This window comes from Stegodyphus dumicola, chromosome X1 (assembly GCF_044657685.1).
Source record: "Stegodyphus dumicola isolate Sdum_Otavi_A_Nest chromosome X1, ASM4465768v1".
Classification (NCBI taxonomy): domain Eukaryota; kingdom Metazoa; phylum Arthropoda; class Arachnida; order Araneae; family Eresidae; genus Stegodyphus; species Stegodyphus dumicola.
The window spans coordinates 116,189,842-116,210,531 of record NC_140780.1 but is presented as its reverse complement, the minus strand read 5'-3'; the positions used below and the strand labels follow the sequence as shown (position 1 = coordinate 116,210,531).

Sequence of the window (20,690 nt, the reverse complement as noted above, 5' to 3'; positions counted from 1 at the left end):
ACAAAACATGTATTCTAAACTGGTTGAAAGCCACGATTTTGTTCTTGATTTTTCATTTGCAAGGTGTTGGTTCATATACTTGTCTACAAAACGGTTAGTTTCAGTAACAATATGAAGCATGAGCAGTTCATCAAAAAATAATTCAAAAAAAAATAATAAATGGGTTTCAAACATCGATTATATCGTTCTTTATTCCTGGAACCTACTACAAAAAGTAAACAAAAACGAAGGACTCAGAAAAAATACATTTTACTCAAATAACATCAGCCAATACTGTACAGTCATTACTTTCATGGCTTTAGACACATCCATCTCTCCAATTTCTCCCCACACTTGTCTGAAATAGTATCCTCCTTCGTATACTTTGCAAAGGTCATTGTGGTGTTGCATTCCAAAGCTTTACGAATAATTTTACGGGTAGCAGCGCAAAGCAAAGGATAGTATTTTGGAAGGGCATATATATATGCCCGTGGCAGTTAACGCATTGGTTGAGCAAGGCACATCGGCTGAGTCCCTTAACTGCCGCAGGCGTATATATATATATATAATAATATACGCTCGCGGCAGTTAAGGGGTTTATGAACAATGGTTTCATCATGAAGCAGAAGTAATGTTGGATGCTAATTGCAACAAATTGCCTTATGGCAAGAGTTTAAGATGTGGGTAAATCTCCTTAAGATGTGCTAAAAATAACACTATAAATTTCCACCATATATAGGTACATTGTAGAGGTCACCATTAATTGCATGATGTCGCTCTCTATTACACAGTGTAGTACAAAGTCCGAGATCTGAACTCGTTGGGACTTCCGCGATTCTGGATTTGGGATTTTTTCTGATATTAGATCATCAGTTTAAATCTAGTAAGATGGTATGTAGAATTATAAAATTAAAAATATGAAATCATGATTTATGAAATAATGACACATTTATGATCAAAATTATAAATACTTCAAAATTACAAAAAAAGTATCAAAATTTACAAAAAAAAAAAAAAAAAAGCTTAATATTTATTTGTTTACTTTATTAATCATTTCTTTCAGTGTAAGTTGTTTAAGATGCTTCGTTTTTTATTTCTCTTTAATTCTCTAGACAGACATAATTTCTTGTTTTAGTTACATTGTTGGAGTCCTGTAATTGCTGTGTCCAGAATCCTGATTAACTTCTCGATTGAAATTTTTCGCTTTCAGTAAATTCTCTCAATTTCTTCAATATCGGCAGTGGTATTTTCTTAATCTAGAACCATGCTACAGATTTTGCCATCCATTAATTGATTGATGATTGAGGAGCATTGTCATCAGGATGAAAATCTTCTATATTAACATCATTTATTACCGCTTCTCCACATTTCTTTACAAAATCCTTTAATTAGAGAATTTCACCTTTGGTTTGGGATATCCAAAAATCTATAAAATTTGTGGCTGATGACAGACGCGAATTATAGTTTTCCTGTGTGGGGCAGGGAATCAAATGCACATGCTTAGAGCATATTTTAAAAAAAGTTGTTGGTTTGTTTGAGGTCCGGATTTGAGATCATTCGGGATATTGGATGTCCGTATCTTGGAGTTTGTAGTGTACCACACATTTATCTTCAAGCTATCACTCTGGTACTCAATGGTGGCATAGAAGTTTTCATTCCTCTGGACTTTACAATAACATTTGTTCACTTTACCAGAATCATGAAATATGATATTTGAAAAGGCTGTTCTTGCTAAGTACCTGACATCATTATTAGAATGTTGCAGCATAAGTTGAGCAAACAATTTCCAACATTAGTAATCTTTTGGCTGTATAGCATGAAGCACTTGAAGTTTGTAACACTGTGGTTGCAAGCATTTGTGTATTACATGAATAATTGTAGATTTCGACATATGCAACTGTCTTGCTGCTGTGCAGATGGCAGATGAAAAGATCACCTGTACTTGGTTTGATGCCAGGTTGGGTAGTTTGAAGCTTTGGCAATTTTTCTTCTTGTGATGCAGCACTTCTTGTCATCCTAAATTGCTGGTCCCAGTGCAGGAAAGATACTTTTTAAAGTAGGGGAACTGTACCATATTCTCCATGGCCTGCTGCATTTCATTTCAACCAGCCACAACATGTGCTGTGCCTCTTGTTGATAGGGACATCTTCATACTCTGTCACTCACTACTCAAATGCTGTGAACAGCTGTTTCTTGCTCTTCGTCTTGTATTACTGTGTGAGTATCGCTGCTTTGTGCTGGCGTTTTGGCGAACAAAGCTTATTGAGTTTTTCCAGTTGTATAAACTACAAGGCGAACAAAAACATTAATCTTGTATTATCTTTCACTGGTCTTTCTTGAACACCCTACATATTCTATTTACTCATATATTTTTACACCTCATGTAAATTTCCCCATAATTTTTTTCAACATGTGATTTAGAAACTTAATGATTTATGGTGATAATGTAAAATGTACGCATAAATAGAAGAGTATTGTGTGCAAGTTAAAAGAATAATATTGAGATCGATAAGTCCTTTGAAATGCTTAACACAGTACTATAGTGTGTTTTTATGAGTGTTTCTAATGTGCTAAATTTATCACTTAAGCTATGGCTTAAGAAAGCATATACACTGCATAATTCCCCTGTCCCAGTTTTCAAACATTAAAATTTAATATGAAAAGAAAGAGAACATGGTGTATATTTATACACATGCTCATGCATACATACAGTATTCATAAAACTCATCATGCAGCCTTAATTTTTGCAGCTATTGATCATAGGTATGCATTTCCATTAAAAATGCTTTTAAGTGATTCAGATGTACCTATTTTGCAATTCTTAAATTTAAAAATCAGTTTTATAAAAATTACAAAATGCAACATGTTACGCAGTCTGCCTTGCCCCTCTAATAATATTTAGTAAATGTACATATTCACTCTGCAAAATAAAACTTTGAATCCTGTATAACTTGACCATTCAGCTTGAGATCATGTTCAGAGTTTTTTTACACAAATTGAAGAGTGAAATATTCTCATTTGTATGTAACTAAAATTGAAATTGATTTTTTATTTGGAAAAGATTTCTGATATTAATAAATCGGGGTTCGTATGGTCCTTAAAACTCCTTAATTTTGGCCAAAATCAGCAGAAGGTTCTTAATTTTAATCATCTGAAATTTCTGTCTGTTTTTACAACTGCCACTTTGAGTGTGAATTAGTATTTTGGAGGAATATTTTTGTCAATTCACTGACATATATGGTTATCTTTTGAATGGGTTCATAGGTCCTAATATCCTTTCTATTTCTAATATAAATGATGGGATACTTAAGTTTCTAAGCAAGAAGTGTAACATAAGCAACTTTTTGCTTTTGGGAATGTGAATTCTTTTATTAAACAGTTCTAAATTTGACAACTTATCAACATTTTGGCGATTTTAAGATCAGTTTCTATAGAAATTTTTTAATTCCAAGGTCTGAGAATTTTACAATTTTTTTTAAACATCGTAACATTGATAAATTTCATTAAAATAATGATGATATATTGAAATTATATTAAAAAAGAACATTAAAATGAAAGATTATTTTTAGCTGTCATATTATAAAGTTTCATTTTGGTAACTTATACAATATTTTGAATCTGAAAAACAAACAAGGTTTAATGTTATGAAGCACAATTTACGAAACAAAAGCAAAATTAGCTATGCAATTAATTAAAAATGTCTTTTTAATTTTTTCATTGTAAGAGTTTTTCCCATGTTCAGAATATTCATCAGTTTTCTCTATAACATTAATTTTACACTTTTCCCCTCCTTTTTTTTCTAAAATATTTGACTTTTTGCTGTTACAGAATTGATAAGGATAATTTTTCTTTAGTATTTTAAACATTGCAGCAAGGAAAGCTTAGAAAGATCTGAAGGCAAGATTTATAGACCCACGATTCTAGAAGATTCGAGAAATATGTGACAAAATGAAAAATGTCTACATGGTATATCAACAAGTAATCGATGTTTTTTACAAAAAGTTTGCGATGAATTTCTTACTTTTTGGAGAACGTCTGGAAGAACAATGAAAACATAATATTTGAATGTTGTACTTCTGATACTAGAATCTTTTTCTTAACATGTTTATCTTCCCTTTATTTTCTCTACTTTTCACTAGACACAAGCATGGAAGATATCAAAAATGCTTCTAATCTTATCACATGGGCAGGTATTACAGAAAGAGATTTTTTGTTAATAAAGAAATTGAAAACATACATTTTAAAGGTTCATGTAATATGTCTTAATGCATCATACACAGAGCTGGCACTAGGCATTTCCCCACCTGATGCAATCTCTGTGGCTCTAAATTCTAAAAGTTTTGCTATTTCTAGATTTTGTTTTACAATGTGTCACTAAATTCTAAAAATTCTGCCATACCAGCTCTGTAACCAGCCTTTACTATATATATTTCATATTTCTTCTTAATGCTCATATTACTAAAAAAATAAAATTAGACACTTTTTCTATACATTCTAAATGCATTTAATATTTTTTTAGAATAATAGAAATCCTTAATTAAATTCTAAAATGAAAAGGAAACATGCTGAAGAAAGAAACTGAATACATAAAGAAAATTATTCTTCAAAGATATGTGCAGTTATTATTATGTAAATTACTCAATTGTTTATGATTTCAGCCATTACTATAATTTTCCATTTCTATTTCCTTATATGATAAGTTATTGAGCCAGATTAAATTGAAATTTACTTGTATAATCTTTGACCACTAGTCTACATTTTTAGTTTGAATTTAACTGTTCTTATTTAATTAGGTCACTGTGAACTATAATTGATTTTGTTAACATCAGAATATGCCTTTATGTTCTAAGTTCTTTTTAAAGAAGAGGCTTATTTAAACATTTGTCTGATATTCTGAAGTTACTTTCAGACATAGCGATAATTTGCTTGGCATCTGTTGAGGGTTTGGGACTATTTAACTTTTCCCAGATCAAATAAACCCTCATAGGTACATTGTGGAGAGGTTGACAAGTTAGGAGATAAAGCATGTGGAAAATAGTAAGAGCATTGGTTTGCATGTTGACACAAATCTCTAATTGTTAGGAAAGATGCTTAAAGAGAAGGAAATCGATTATAAACTAGCCAAAATGTTTGGGAAGCCTTCAAATTAAAATGACGGAGTTTGTTTTGTTGAGTGTTGTTGTTACAAAACATAAATGTTTTGTAGCTTTTAATGTGTCCTAATATCGTTTAAGAATCAATGTCATAAATTACAAGTATTTTAAACTGTGAAATTTTATTAGATTTTTTATTTTAATAGGGTTTTTTTAACAAATATTGTTAAAAAATAAAATTTAATAGTGGCCATGTAAATCCACAATGACTAAGGTTATGTAATTACCTAATTTAATTATTTATAACTGCTTACCCTTAAAATTATCTCTACATATTAAAATGAGTTATTACCCTTTATTAATACTCACTATGGTCACAAGATAAAACACAAAAATGTAAAAATTCAAGTAAAACTTATTCTTTACATCTAGTGAGACTTAAAATAATGCCAAAACAACTTATCACCTCTAGTGCTTTAATGGCTTAATGGAAACTTAAAGTATATTAACTGGGTTGCAATCCTTGGAACTAACTCTACATGAAGCTATGACACTAATTGCATCAAACAGAGCCTGACTAACTTTCAGCACTTGCCAACCATGCCTACATCAGGCCTTTCAGATTTGTTCTTATCAGCAGGGCTCTCTCTATACAAGCAGCAGCAGTAACAACATTCAGTCTTTTAGTTATGAATTATTCTGATAATGATCTTACTTCTCATTTTAACCTATGCCATTTGACATAAAATCTACCTCCTATTTACTAAACCTCTAGACTGACTAAGTATGTGACAAAATGACACATAAAAAAAATCAACATAAAGCTAACTCTTAATAAAACATAAATGTCACTTATCTTCTTTCAAATATGTACAACTATTATAAGTGTAAAATATTTAATGTTACTTGATAAATGACATAAATTTTATTCTCAAACTTATTAATAATTATGTTATATCATGTTTATTAATAATGCATACTACTTAGGGATCTATTTTATTTTTAGGATGGTATTACAAAAGTGAAATTCAGGCACAGATAATATTTTTAATTGAATTTATTCAGTTCCCATTACTCATAGGTCCTTAATTTTTTTCATTAATGGTCCTTAAAAGTACTTAATTTCCATGTGCAGAAATGTGTACGAACCATGTAAATGAAGTGTTGAATATTACTCGCTATGCAGATTGTTAAGGAAAATATTGTTCTCTGTAAACTTTCTCAAAAAGATCTTATTCATGTAATCTTATGGAAGTTTTGTTCTACAAAGCATTGATAGGTTTTAGAATTCGCAAATAGGGAACTTCTATTATTTGCATCATTTAAAATTATTATTTGCTAACTATTATTTGCATCATTTAAAAGAGAAAATGATCTTCATTTTAATGAACTTTTTGTATGATTATTAGTTTAGAATTCTGTAATAAAACTGTATGAGATTATTAATAACATATTTTTAGCATATGGAAACTTATAAATTACTTAGGTGAAAATTCTTTTATTATACTTTTATGTAACAAAATTATAAATTACAAAATGTTAAATTTCTGTAAATCTCGGGGCTATCACTGAATGATATTAATGGAAAATAGTCAATCTCAAATTGTGCTAGTTTCTTTCTGACAAACTCCTCAATGCAAGGTGAAAAAGGGAGCAAAAATACTGAATTTTTAAATTACATGGCTTGATCAGTTTTTGTTTTGTGGGAATCAATGCTTTATTTTTTACATTAAATATAAATTTTTACTAAATATAGGCACCACAGGACCCTATAAAGAGATTTTGTAATGTACAAAATTTTAAAATTTAAAGATGTAAAAATATGAATATTTGCATAAACATTTTATAACTTGTAATTATAACGTTTTGTAATTTGAAATACATGTGTGCAATGAAGCGTTTTGAAGGCTGTTTAGTGACTTTATGTACACATTATAAAATTTATGCCATTCAATTTTTTTTTAAGGAGCTAAATATGTGCAACTATCAATGCTCTTTATCAAGATAAACTAAGAAATAATATTATCTTTGTGGTTTCATCTTGATTATGGTTGTATATTTCTGTGAAATCATAAATGAATATCCTGATACAGTTGCAATATTTATATTCTGTAGTCATTTCTGTTTAAGTATTATTAACAGTGTGTAGTTATATTAGAAATGCTTCATTTAACTAGATCTTTATGGCACAATTGTTTGCAAATGTTTATTTATTGCATTTCTTATACATGAGCAAATTATAAATAATCTCAATTAAATATTAGAAGAAATTTTTTGAGAAAAAGTTTATTCCATACTTTTCAAAATTAGATAAAAAAAAAAAGCACAAGGAGACTTATTCTTTTGAAAGTATGTAGTTTTTGTAAGTAGCACAAGTCAAAGGTGTGCAGATGTAAAAGAAATTAGATTTTAGAAGTAATGTTACTACACAGAGAAACTTTGCATTTTAACTCCAGATCCAAATTTTATGGGTTATTATATATTTAGCGGGTTGGTACATATACTTTTGCTGATAGTAGAACAGTATTAATTATATTTCAGGAGTAACCAAGTGAGTATTTTTTAGGAGAATTAAGTGTTGATATGGCAGCTATGATCATATTTAGTGAAAACAAGGCATAATGATGGAAATCCCGTGAAAATATTTAGTTGGCAAATATTTTTACCTCATAAGTTATGCTACTTTTTTTTTTCCAGCTTTTGGAGGCATCAAGTGGAAATCAAATGTGCTTCTCACATCAATTCTGTGTCCTGGGTATGTGTTTTTTTAAATTAAATAATGCAAGGCTTTAAATACAGTAATGGAACATATTTAATCTTAATTTTGCTTACAGGGCTGAAATGAATTTTAAGTATGTTTTGATTTTTGTATGTATTATTTTAGATGTGTATTTATCCTCTTCTTTGTAATGAATTTGATGTTCTGGGCGAAAGGGAGCAGTGCAGCTACACCATTCACTACTCTTTTGGCACTTCTATCCTTATGGTTTGGAATATCTCTTCCTCTTACCTTTGTTGGTGCTTATTTTGGATTTAAGAAGAGGGTGAGTACATAATATACTCTTGATTGACCACTCATCTATGAGAAATGTTTCTTTTATTGGCATCTTTTCTGAAAGGCCTATATGATAATCTTAAACTTTTTTAAACGATTTTTATTGGTCCAAATAATAAGCAAAAATGAGCAAACTTTTGTTTTGTAGTTATTTCCTAATTTTGGTCAAATATTGAATATTAGAAGTGAGATTTAGAGTACAAAGTCTGGATGTCCAATATCTGGAATGTGATCTTATCTCTACGCTAAAAAAAATAAAGTAATATATACCCTCTGGCTTACAGAATCTAGAAATGGTTAATATAATACTCAATAAAAAGCAGGTGTGCCATAAATAAGATGTTTTTCCGAACTGAGACTCCTATGTGTTATTGTCAAATACCTATGTCCTGGTTAAGGAGTCACACCATGGCCATTAACAATACTTTGATTGGCGTTCACCAGATCACACCTTCAGGCCTTGAGTGGTTGTGGGGGTGACATTTATCTATCTGACCTAAATGATAAGTGAAATTCAACTGTTGCCATATCTACATGTCATACTAGATTTAAACTGATGATTTAAAATATGGAAATTTCTGAAATCGCTGAAGTCTGAATGATTCCAGATCTCAGATTTTATGCTGTATATAGAACTTTCCTATTTATAGTATTCAAACAATTTCAATAAAATTCTGTGCTGTATTATGAGAAACTATGGCAAAGCATGGACCAGTATTTAATGAACCGAAATATACAGCTGCTTTATCCTAACACGATATACTTGATTCCTTTTGCATGTAATATTTCAACTTAAATTCTGTAGGCAAAAGTCTTCAATATTGTTTGTATTATTTAATGTTCAAAACAGAGGAACAGTCTATCCTATTTTGACAGAGTGCTACAAGCAGTAGAATTCCCTTCTTCCATCCTTTTAAAAGTTAAGGCTTTCTAGGTATGTTAGGTATTGCTGGGCTTTGCTAAATGTTAAGCTTCCTTCCGAGATGGAATTCTAGGATTCAGCCATGGGATTCAGGGGTGGTCTTCCACCCCTCTTTCCCCCACCAACCTCTTGAGAATTTTGACTCACTATGTATTTTGAGTGCACCATTTGCCACATAGATAGTAAATACTTACAAACATCCATGCCTTCTGTGGGATTTGAACCCAAGCCCTTTGATATGGCTGTCAGCATCACTAACCACTATGCCATCTGGTCATCACCGTCCTTTTAACAGGATATTTTGATTGACAAATTTGTAATGCCCTCGTTCCTCAAAGGTGTTACAATCACAAACATCTGTACCTTGTCCAAGATTTGAGCCTGGACTGATGACATTTGCATTCAACTTTCACAATGACCATATTGCCTTAGACAGTCATCTTAATCCTTTGAAATGCACAATATTTATTTATGTTTTTTAATATTGATTAATGCTAAATAATTAATGTTTTGTCTCTATAGATGAGTAATATTTTCTGAAAGAAGTTATTTTGTCCCCTTTAGAAGGGAAGGCATTCTCACGGTGCGAACAGCACACATTTAGGACATGGGAAATACTGCTAAGGCAGGGGAAAAACTTATTCATCACTGTGCTCATATTTCATAGATTATTCCAAATTGCATGAAATCTTGTATATTTCGGGAAAAAAAGTTCTACTAAAGCTATTTTATTACCAAAAAAAGTATTAAATATTTCCCCAAAATTGTTGTTAACCAATTGGTCTTCAGCAAATGGAAGAATCTTTATCGTATTCGTCCTCAGATGTCATAGCTTCTTAATCAGAGGGAATCTGTTCAAATAAAGTCAAAGCCTCAGATTTATCAAGTCCTTTGTATGTCATTTTCAAATTCAGAAAAAAAAAAAAAAAACTCAATATATGTATAATTTATCTACAACATATAATTACTTTAAAAGTCCTGAACTACTATAATAAAATCTGAACAAAATTTTTTTGAAAACTATGTGAATGAAGATCCTAATGAATTGAAATGCATGCGACTGAGCAATGAGAAAATGAGAAGCTTCTCACAAACAAAGTTAGGCAAGAACACCATGTGCATGTGTTCACAATAAACATTACTAAAAGATGCATTTGCACCATATTGCTGTAGCATCTACACCATATTTTAAGATCCCTGCAGACAAAAGTAAAAGAAAACGAAAAATACAACCTCAGGAAAATGCCAGTAAATTTTTGTAAAATAGTTTGCCTTATAACCATAAACACTGGAGATCTTCAGATTTGCATTTGGTGATATCTGATATCTCCTTTTGATTCATAATCATATTAAATAATGTTTGTGATTTGGCACCAAAGCCTTCCTGAGATGATGATGTTAATGGCAAAGTATAATTTCTCACGAAATACCTTGTTAGGATTGCTACACTCATGCAAAATTCAGTGAATTTGTGCATTATGTCAAATTTCTGAAAAACTAATGGGCAGATTTTAATGAAAATTAGTTCGAATATACATTTATAACAGAGAAAAAGATGTGCCATTCAGAAGTCATTTTATGTACACATGATTATCAGTAAAACACATAGTCCACAGATCTTCTAAATCTATGTTGTGATATCAAACTGGAAATGAGTCTAATATGGGTTTAGTCCCCTCACACTCAGACAGGTCATGTGGTGTGACAGTATACTACAGGAGGCAGTTGAGGAGTCTCTGTAGCACCCAATACTGTTCTTGCAATAAGATAGTTTTCAATTGTGGGATGGTTTTCAAACAGGGATGGCTGGCAGAAATTGCTCTCCCAGTTGTGTCGCAGACATGCTCTATAGAGTTGCTCTATAGGGTCACGAGATTTGGTTGAAAAATCCATTTGACAAATATCTTCGCATTCCAGGTAATCATTGACCAGTTGAGCTCTATGTGGAGGAGCATTGTCGTCCATTAACAGAAACCCTGGAACAAATGTGCCCTCAAAAGTTGGAAGTAGGACTGTAAGATCTCCTTTTTATACATCAGAGCAGTCAGAGAGCCTTTGCCAAAACTCAAGTAGGGATGTGTGGCTGTCCAACATAATGCTTGTTGAAACCATTGCATATCCAGTACCATAATGATTTTTTTCCCCTGATGAGAGAGTGATGGTGTGTTGTTCCATGCTCTCTCTAGATACAGGTATGTCAAGAATCAGCTTCGAGGCTGAATCTTGACTCATCTATAAAAACATCGGGCTCATCTAAAGTCTGGTCCAAGGTGCATGCTTTCTGCACCGTGCTTTCTTGTGGGAGTGAGTTGTGCAGTGAGTGGGATGCATATGCGCATGCATAAAGGTATTATGTGTATAGATCATTCCGGATTATGGACGTCCGATTAAAGACTTTTGAGTGTACTTTGATTGATTTCAAAGCGTACAAGGAAGTTGGCCAGTCAGATAGGTAGTTATTTGTGTGTACAGTAATAAAAATTAGAGAAAATATGTTTAGTTATATTTTTAAATCTTTTAAGTGCAGAAGAGTTGTTCACACAGAGAGTAATTAAATGGCACAATGAACTACTGAAATTTCAAAGCATTCAAGGATTTGATCTTAATACCTGTCAAAGCACTCTTGTCTGTGCTGCAGATCAGCATATCAGAAAGAAGTCATGCTAGTGTGCTTACTGTCACGCTGCCATGACTAAGGTGTGATGCTCTTGGGCTGGTGCGTGTTTGATATCTGTACACCAAAGGGACCATTACATTATGACCACCTTGTTAATAACATGTAGGACCACCTTTAGTCGTCAAAACTGCCAACACCCAGCGTGGCATTAGCAGACATAGTTTGGCATCCGGCTGCATAGGCTCATATGCAGCAATGTACATTGCACAGTGTATTGAGAAACATTGTCTGGGTCGCTACTGTTGTAGGTCTTCAGTCAGGGCGAACAATGTGTAGCAATCTCCACTCTCCTCTAGAATCAGTGCACCATCGATGCACTGCTGGCTGGTGTCTTGTCATTTCACCATCCATACACCATTTTCGATATGTGCTCACAACAACTGCATGTGAACAGCCCACTAAACATGCCGTTTCTGATATTGATGTTCCCAGTCACCGAGCAATAATGATTTGATCTTTATAGAAGTCTGATAAATCGGCTGCTTTTCCCATTATGTTGCTAACTGTACTAGTTTGGAAAAACAATGCATAGATACTTTATATACTCCAACATCAGCTGCGCATACACAGTGGTTTTGTTCCTGGGCGAGCCCATTGTTATAGATGGTGGGTGGTCATAATGTAATGTATATATCTTCGATGTGTATATGTTGTTTGATTTTATGGCAGTTCTTGACTTATCTGTGAAAAGTCACTGCATTATTACTGATTTCAAAGAACACGAATTTATGGTGCTTATGCTTTGAGTACTTTAGTAATTCCTTAATAAATTCCTTCATTTCCTTTGGTCGTGCTTATGCTTTAAGTCCTTTAGTCTTCACCTCATATAGTGCTGAAAGATAACATGATTTCTTACTACTCTGCTAGCTATTGCTTTGAGGGTTAGTGCATTCTCTTTGCTGTTATATTTGGCCGCTAATGCAATATACTGATCATTAAAGATTTTTTTTTGGGAGGGGGGGTATACTGATCATTAAAGAGTTTTTTGTTATATATATGTGTATATAATTGTACTATTTGTTTGGAATTATAGATGATAAATGTCAGAATTGTCCATAGATAAAAAATTCGCAACTTTGTGTCTTTTTGACAACTTTTCAGCTAATTCAGAAGTCAAACAACAAAAATCAGCGTTATATTTTCAAAATTTTTGCAGGACTATTTTCGATGGTTTTTACTGAACTACCATCCTCAGCTGCGAAACCACCTGAATTTTGTTGTTTGACTTCTGAATTAGTATTTATTCAGCGTGTTATTGTGTCTTAACTTTCCAGCTGTTCTGCCTAAAGTCTCACACCATAACAGTGAATATTTCTTTATTTTATCATACCTGTCAAACTGATGGGTAGTTTACAAATGTGATTTCATGTTTGTAAATAAAAATTATAACTGAACAAAAGCAGCATTTTTTATATTAAATTTATTTTTAACTAGGAAGTTTATGAAATCGGAATTTTAAAACAAGATATTTAATATCATAGCAGATTTTCTTGATAATCTGCCTGCAAAGAACTTTTTTTTTCTTTTTTTGTAAATATTTATTTTGTTTTGAATTTATACTCTCCACAAACATACTTTTTGCGTTTAAGACAAATAGAATTTGTTTTGATTTTGTTACACAATCCACTTTGATAAGATTTGGGAATGTTAGAAAATCCTTTTCAATATTTTGAGCTGTTTAATTCTTTGTATTGCAAAACAAAAATTGTTCTGTTATTGCCATATTCATGTGGATTGCTTATGTAATATACATGCATCAAGTGCTTCTAAACTCTAATATGACAGAAAACTTGTAAGAGCACTCAGAGATGCAGGTTTTAAGTGATATTTTTAAGCCCTGTGTTCAATGACATTCACTCCAGACTTAGTTTTACTGTAATATGATTTAGTTTCTGGTATATGATTATTAGAATTGGAAGTTTCTGCAAATATATAAATCAAAAGTAGTGCTTTTATGGGAGGCTTGCTTTTGTGCGTAGGTACAAGTAGAAGTGAGCAGGATACCAGAAATTCACCTCTGGCCTAACAGATGTAGTGCTACCAAAGTTTTGAGGGAGAGCACCCCAGGGGTCAGTACAAGGGTCTCCCATCCCTCTTCCCTTACCTCTTCAGCCTTTTTGATTTGCTATATATTTTGAGTGTCTCCTTGCTGCACTGACACTATATGCTTAAAATATCTGTGCCTTTTCCAGGATTCAAACCTAAACTCATTGGTATGGCAGTTAGCATCATTAACCGCAATACCATCTGGGTAGCCTACATTATCCTGTTTGTACATCTGAGTAAAAAATGCTGTATGTTATCTTCATATAGCATTTTTCACAATAAGAATAAAATATGATTTTAATGAAAAATGAAAATTAAAAAAAATCTGAATGGTTTCAGATTTAAAATTATGTCCAAAGGGGCATTTTTAACGTTTTGTGGATTACCTTTATTTATTAAATATTGTGTTCTTTGCACTTAAACCATAAAATTCAGTTCAAAAGCAATGTTGCAAAATAATTTTAAAATGAGCATATCCTTAGAATTTCTGATACACATTTCCACGTGCTGGAGATAAAAAAGTGTCCCCCCCCCCCGCAGAGTGTTGCCATTGCTCGATTTTAAATCACTGAGTTTGTTACTCAAAAATTTGTTAAAGTTTTTCAAAATAAGAAATTGATAATAAAACAGATTCCAAATTTCAAATTTGGTCTTCCACATGCCCATAATCATAGGCGGATTGTCATTTAAAATTCGATGGCTCTATGTACCGTTATTTCATCACAATGCGAGAAATACACATACATTTATGCAGATGTCCAGGAACTAAGCCTCTTTGGACCTAAAAAAAAATTTTAGACATAATAACAAATGCTTGTATAAATGAATAAGAAGATTGATATGAATAAATGTTATTATCTAAAACTGATTTATGTCATTATTAAAGCATTTTCTTATGCATCTTAGTATATTTAAGTACATATTAAGCAGATGCTTAATAACGAAACTTTTAGAAAGTCAACTGCAAAAATATTAGTTATTCCATGTCATTAAGTCATATAAATTCCAAATAATGGTAATAATTTGAAAAGTCAAACTTACAGAGTTAGTACTTCTAGCGTTTAATATTTGGGTACATATTTTTGCTGTATATGGAGTTTGTACCTTTTTGTGCATGTGTTTTCTTTTCAGACTATAGAGCATCCTGTTCGTACAAACCAGATCCCTAGGCAGATACCTGAGCAATCTATCTACACCCAACCTATTCCGGGTATCATTATGGGTGGCATACTTCCATTTGGTTGCATTTTCATCCAGTTATTTTTTATTTTAAACAGCATTTGGTAAGCAAGAATATTTTTTGCATATCTTGTAAAATTACTTTTGTAGCTATGATTTGCCTCACATTATGTAATTTTTGTGAAAATATAGTCTGCACAATCTAGAAATATTAACATAATTTTAAGCATCATTTGGAATTTCCTGTATATCTGTATATGTATTTCTAGTACAATAATAGAATAGTAGCAAGTTTTTTTTATTAAAAATAATTGAATAAATAGTCGATGGTCGGCGGTGACTAGGCAGCACAAGTCAAGCGTAGCAATATGTAATAGGACATATTGAAGTAAATATGAAATGTTAAAATACAAATCAAAACTAAAACAGAAGCAATGAGATAAAAATGTAAGGAAATTTTGAAATGTGATAAATTAAAAGAGAAGAATAAAATAAATTTTGGAAAGGTGAATGAAGAAAATGCTAATATTATGAAATTACAAGACAAGTTGCGATCTCTTACCCTGCTCAAGAGCTTTTATATCTGTGCAGAATTTCCAGAACAACTAATGTAAGTAGTTAAGGCAGCTACAAGACATTTGAAAAATAGGAATATAAAATGAATCAAATTACGATAAAAGTGCATAAAATAGAAAATTGAGGTAGTAAATTTTCATTGAAGTGCACATCACAAAAGCCTTAAACTTTTAAACATTTGGAATTAGAAAACTAATTAAACATATTCAAAGAATATGTAACAGATAATTAACATCAAAAGAGAATCAATCATAACTAATGTACAGATCTTAATATTGTACCATATATAATCTGTAATGTTTAGATTTTTAAATAAATGTAATCAACCTGTAATCAGAAGAAATTTGTCGAATTAATTTATTGCAGTAGAAGAATCAATTTTCTTTATTTGAAATTTATTTTGCAAATTTGATTTCTTTATAATAATTATCAAAGCAGTGAGTAAGGACAGTTATTGAGAAGGTCATAACATTTGCTTTGATATGTAATCAAAAGTTCTTTATTTTATAAAGAAATTGTATCAGATTAGGAGCAAAATGTTCTGGAGTAAAAATTAGAATGATGTAGTAAAAGCAGTATTTTCGTATATGGTGAATTGGGTTTATTTTACTGTCTCTGCCTTTGAAAAAAGCTGCACATTTTTAATGGAAAATGTTTTAGCAGTGGAAGAAGAGTAGAAAATTATCAAGAGTTCTTTTAGAAATTTGAAAGGCAAAGGAAATATTTGATCAATAACTGGAGAAATATCTAAACATTAATGCTGAGTGAAATGTGAAAATTTTACTTGTTCATTATTTGTGTAGTTAAAAATTTTTATGTAAACAAAATTTTAGAGTACTGCATGAGAAAACATAAGACATACTGGAGCAAAAGTGGGAAAGTTTTAATAGTTCCAAGTAATTGCATTTCACACGCTTATAGAAAAGTATCTGTTTACAATCAAACTGCGATTTTGGTGTTCCTTGTACTACACAATTTTTATAGCTATATATCAAGGCATTATTTGAAATGTTAAAAACGTTTTACCATATGGAACTTTTAAGAATGTTAATGTAAATGGAACACCAATATCAGAATGAGGATGATAATACCAGTATAAGAAATAAGAGTATAAGTGATAGCTTCTGGATTGCATTTATTCATAGCATCCCCTCTAGAAACTACTACCTGAATGTGGGATTTGCCTTTGACATCAAGATAGAAGTGGTTAAATACTTGAAACATGTATAACTTAAAACTTATTCAGTATTTAACAATTCGTAATGGCCTTACAAATGCAAGGGCTAGTAACTGAAGAAAATTTAAGAATAGTCCAGCTTCCTAGAAATGAAAACACACCTTATATATATATATGAGGGACTTGGTTCAGAGTTCAAAATGGTACTGAAGTAGGTCTGCAACAAGATGTGATGGAAATAGTTCGTACTCAGTGGGGTTATTTGCTGTTTGATGATTTGATAAAATGTATTTAAATAGTCTGTAGTATATTCAAATGTAATTGCAGTGAGTATAAATTTAAACATTAATTTAGTATAAAAATCAAAGGTATGTAACCAAACTAAAGAATGCTCCTGAAAGCATACTTCTTTTGCTGTACAAGATTGACCTAATTTCCTCATACCTCACTTGTATAATACAGTACAAAATCCAGAATCTGGATGTCCGGTATCTGGAATGATCTCTGAATCACCAGCAATTTTTAAAAAAATATTTTCAAATTTCTTTGTGCAAAGGGAGAAATAATTAAATTTTGAGAAAAGCATCTCACTTTAGCATATGCTTAATGCAGGGGTTCCCAAAGTGTGCTGTGAAGTAAGGCGAGGGGTGCTGCGAGGCACCCCTAGCTTTGCATTACGGCGAGATGAGACGCATTGAATGCTCAGCCATATTTTTCATTATTTATGTATTCATTATGTTTCATTAATTTCTTAATTTATTTCTTGAAATAGTTTATTAAGTTTTTCTCAGTACTTATGTTTCAATTGTTCATTAAATATCATTTATATATTTTTCACATTTATTTCTCCTTTTACTCTAAAGTAATCTTGCTCTCAGTTTCATTTCTTAAAAGTGCCATTTTATTCTATCACTTAGTTCTTTCCATTTGCAAATAATTCTGTGTTATTGCATCAGATTTGTGTTAAATTATTTTCATACAATTTTTGCCCTTGGCACTTCCTTTTACAAGATTGCTATATTAGTCTTCTCAGCATTGGCATCTGTTGACATTTCTTTTTTCTGCCGGTGACCTTTAGTATCGAACTCGTAAGCATGCGACGGTCGTACAACCTTGCACATGTTGTGTAGCAAATTTAATAAAATTAAATAAATCACAGAAATCAAAATTTTAATTTGTAAATATTCAAAATTTTAGCTACACAACAAGTTTGGATATATTCATTTATTTGGCTTATTAATTCTATTGCAATCTATTTGGGTTATTTGGTTTTATGCGAACAGCGTCTTCAAACTTGTACACTCAGACAATGGATATAGGTGAATTTTCATGTAATAAACTAAATTTTTCATGATAAAATTAAGTTAAACTCTTAGTATTTAATATCAATAGTTGCAGAAAAATTAGCTCTTTAATTTGATATAACTTTTGTTTTCCTAACTTCAATTGCATTTTAGTTATGAGCTTTTAATTAATAGGTTTTTACCGTTGTCATTGTGATTTCTATTCTGGGGGAAGAAATCTCCCTCTTTCCGGTAGAATGGTCATTTTTTCGAGTTTTCAGTGCACTTTCTTTGGGACTGCTTACAGGGTTATTGAAATTCCACGTTTCTCCCCTTTGCTAGGCGTGGCTGGTTGGCGACTTGGGAAATCTGTTGGGGTTTCAAAGTGGTTGTTTTGGCGAGATTGTTAGCATGAAGGAATGCTGAGGTTGCAACTGATTTCATTTTTGGCGGGGCGTGAGCGTTGCCAAGTTGGTATTCCCTCGCATTCCTTTTTAACGGGCGGTTTTGAGGGACAAGGTCACCTTTTTTGGACTTTTGACCTGACATCAGAGGCTGCCGCGGAGTAAGCCGATTTTTTCGGAAGGATGAATTTTCCAACAGTTGGATCTACGGGCTTCTTGCCCCTGAGCTTTGAACGATGGCCATAGCTTCAGCAACATGTCTTCGACGGATTTATTTTCTCTTCGGTGTTTTTTGAATCTTTAACGTTTAATTTATACTAAAAAAAAAAAAAAAAAAAAAAAAAAAACCATATATATAAATAGAGAGAAAAGGGGCCTCTTAAAATTTGTGCCATAAAATATGTTATATATATATATATATATCAGTTTCTAGACGTCATCTGTTACAATGGTATGCTACTACGCCACTATGTAATTAATGTTCACAATGCAAGAAAATTTCGCTGTCCTCTCCGGGGTCGCCCCTGCAAAGCAGATGCTAACTAAATTCAGTAAAAGAGGTTGTGTCTTCTCTCTGAGTTTCTACTTTCCGTGAGGTTGATTCTCATCGATTCCGCTAAGCCGTCTTCCCTCAGTCATCTAATAATTCTTCTCTATGTTGGAACGTAAGGACTTGTCACTTCTAAAGTGTGGATTCGAGTTTAACTAAAGACAATAGTTCATTTAATAATTCTTCTCTATGTGGGACATAAGGACTTGTAACATCAATAGTGTGGATTCGAGTTCAACTAAAGACAATAGTTCAAATAATAATACTTCTCCATATGAATGTTTTCACTTCTTCCATCTCGCCGACCAGACATCCTTCTTCCAGATAAGTTATTTTTTTGTTTTTCTTCCGTCGATAGTCTGTTGTTAAAGAATTACTGCAGTTAATAGGGATAAAATTAACTTAATTAGTTTGAATTAAAATTTTGTAGTTGAGTAAATTAACTTAATTCTAATGAAATAATTTTTGCTTGTCGATAAAGTAATTTATTAGATTGGCTAAGTAAATATATTCTTAATTAAATTATTTAATTGAAACAGTGAGTGTAACTTAGATTGGTTAAGGAAATATATTCTTCATTAAATTATTTAATTGAACCAGTGAATTTTTTTCATAGTTAAGATTGTTATGTAAGGTGCCATTAATTGAGCTTCTTTGCTTTGCTTAGGGACTAAATTGTTTGTAAGATGTAAAAGCCTGATTTCAATTAATATTTTACCTGGTTAAATTATTTTTTTTTTAAAACAGTAGATTACAATGTGCAATAACCTTAATTCCATTGGATTCTGTACACAGTTCATTTATTGATTATGGTGTGTGATTTTTTTTTTTGGAAGTGTAAATTGTTAATTATTCTTTTTTTTCTCCCCAGGGAGGGTATTGTTAATTTATCCAAAAGTTTTATCTGATTATGCTAACCTGAATGTTATTGAAATAATAGTTTGATATTATAGAGTCTTAAGAAAAATGTAATATTATTTGGTAGGGGTATACATTTTGTAGAAATCAATATATTACAGTTCTGCTTGAATATAAATTGCATACAAATTTAATTAATTAATTAACTGTTTAGGAATTTAATACATAGGCTTACTTTTCTGGTTCATTCAATTTTTTTGTGTGTGTGTGTGTGTGTGTGTGCTCATGACTTTCACCAGTCTACTACTCAGATTGATTACAGGGTTAATCCGAAACACAACGCCAAACGTACTGGTTTTATTGGTATTAGTATATATTGCTGTTGTTAGAAAAATTTAAGTGTTACTGTCAACTTAGTAGGCAACCCTTTTGGTACCACTCAAAAGTACATAACATTTTTGGTGCCGTGACATTCGCACCACTTTTGGCTTGCACCTATAATTGAGCTTAATTTTGAATTGTGACTGGTGATTGTCATGTGTAGTATTGCATATATATATGTGAAAATTTTCTTCCACTTGTCTAGGCTTTTTACTGAGACCCTACTCGTTAGTTGGTTACAGTGACAGGCCTATACAGTGGTCGTATTTTGTGCCTTATTTTATACATATTACTTGAGGTTGCATACCAGATATGTACTAGACACACTCTTGGACTTTGAAACTCTATTGTATCCAAACGCATTTTCACACAGTTACCTTAATTAGTTTAGTTAAGTATTTTCTTTTATGTGCAAAATTGTGTATTACATTTTTACATATTGAGTTTGATGTTTTTCCACATGTGGCAGAATTACTACTCATTCCCATTTTCCAACTGTATGTTTGCAAC

At 31.7% G+C, this 20,690-nt stretch overlaps 1 protein-coding gene across 1 annotated transcript in view; it reads left to right on the top strand.

Annotated features, from left to right (window-relative positions):
* TM9SF2 (transmembrane 9 superfamily protein member 2) overlaps positions 1-20,690 on the top strand; it is a 111,746-nt gene that overhangs the window by 71,254 nt on the left and 19,802 nt on the right. Inside the window, exons 13-15 of the mRNA XM_085807092.1 lie at positions 7,770-7,827; positions 7,957-8,116; positions 14,904-15,055. Of these exons, the coding sequence (XP_085663218.1) occupies positions 7,770-7,827; positions 7,957-8,116; positions 14,904-15,055 (370 nt within the window). The remainder of the gene's footprint in view (positions 1-7,769; positions 7,828-7,956; positions 8,117-14,903; positions 15,056-20,690) is intronic.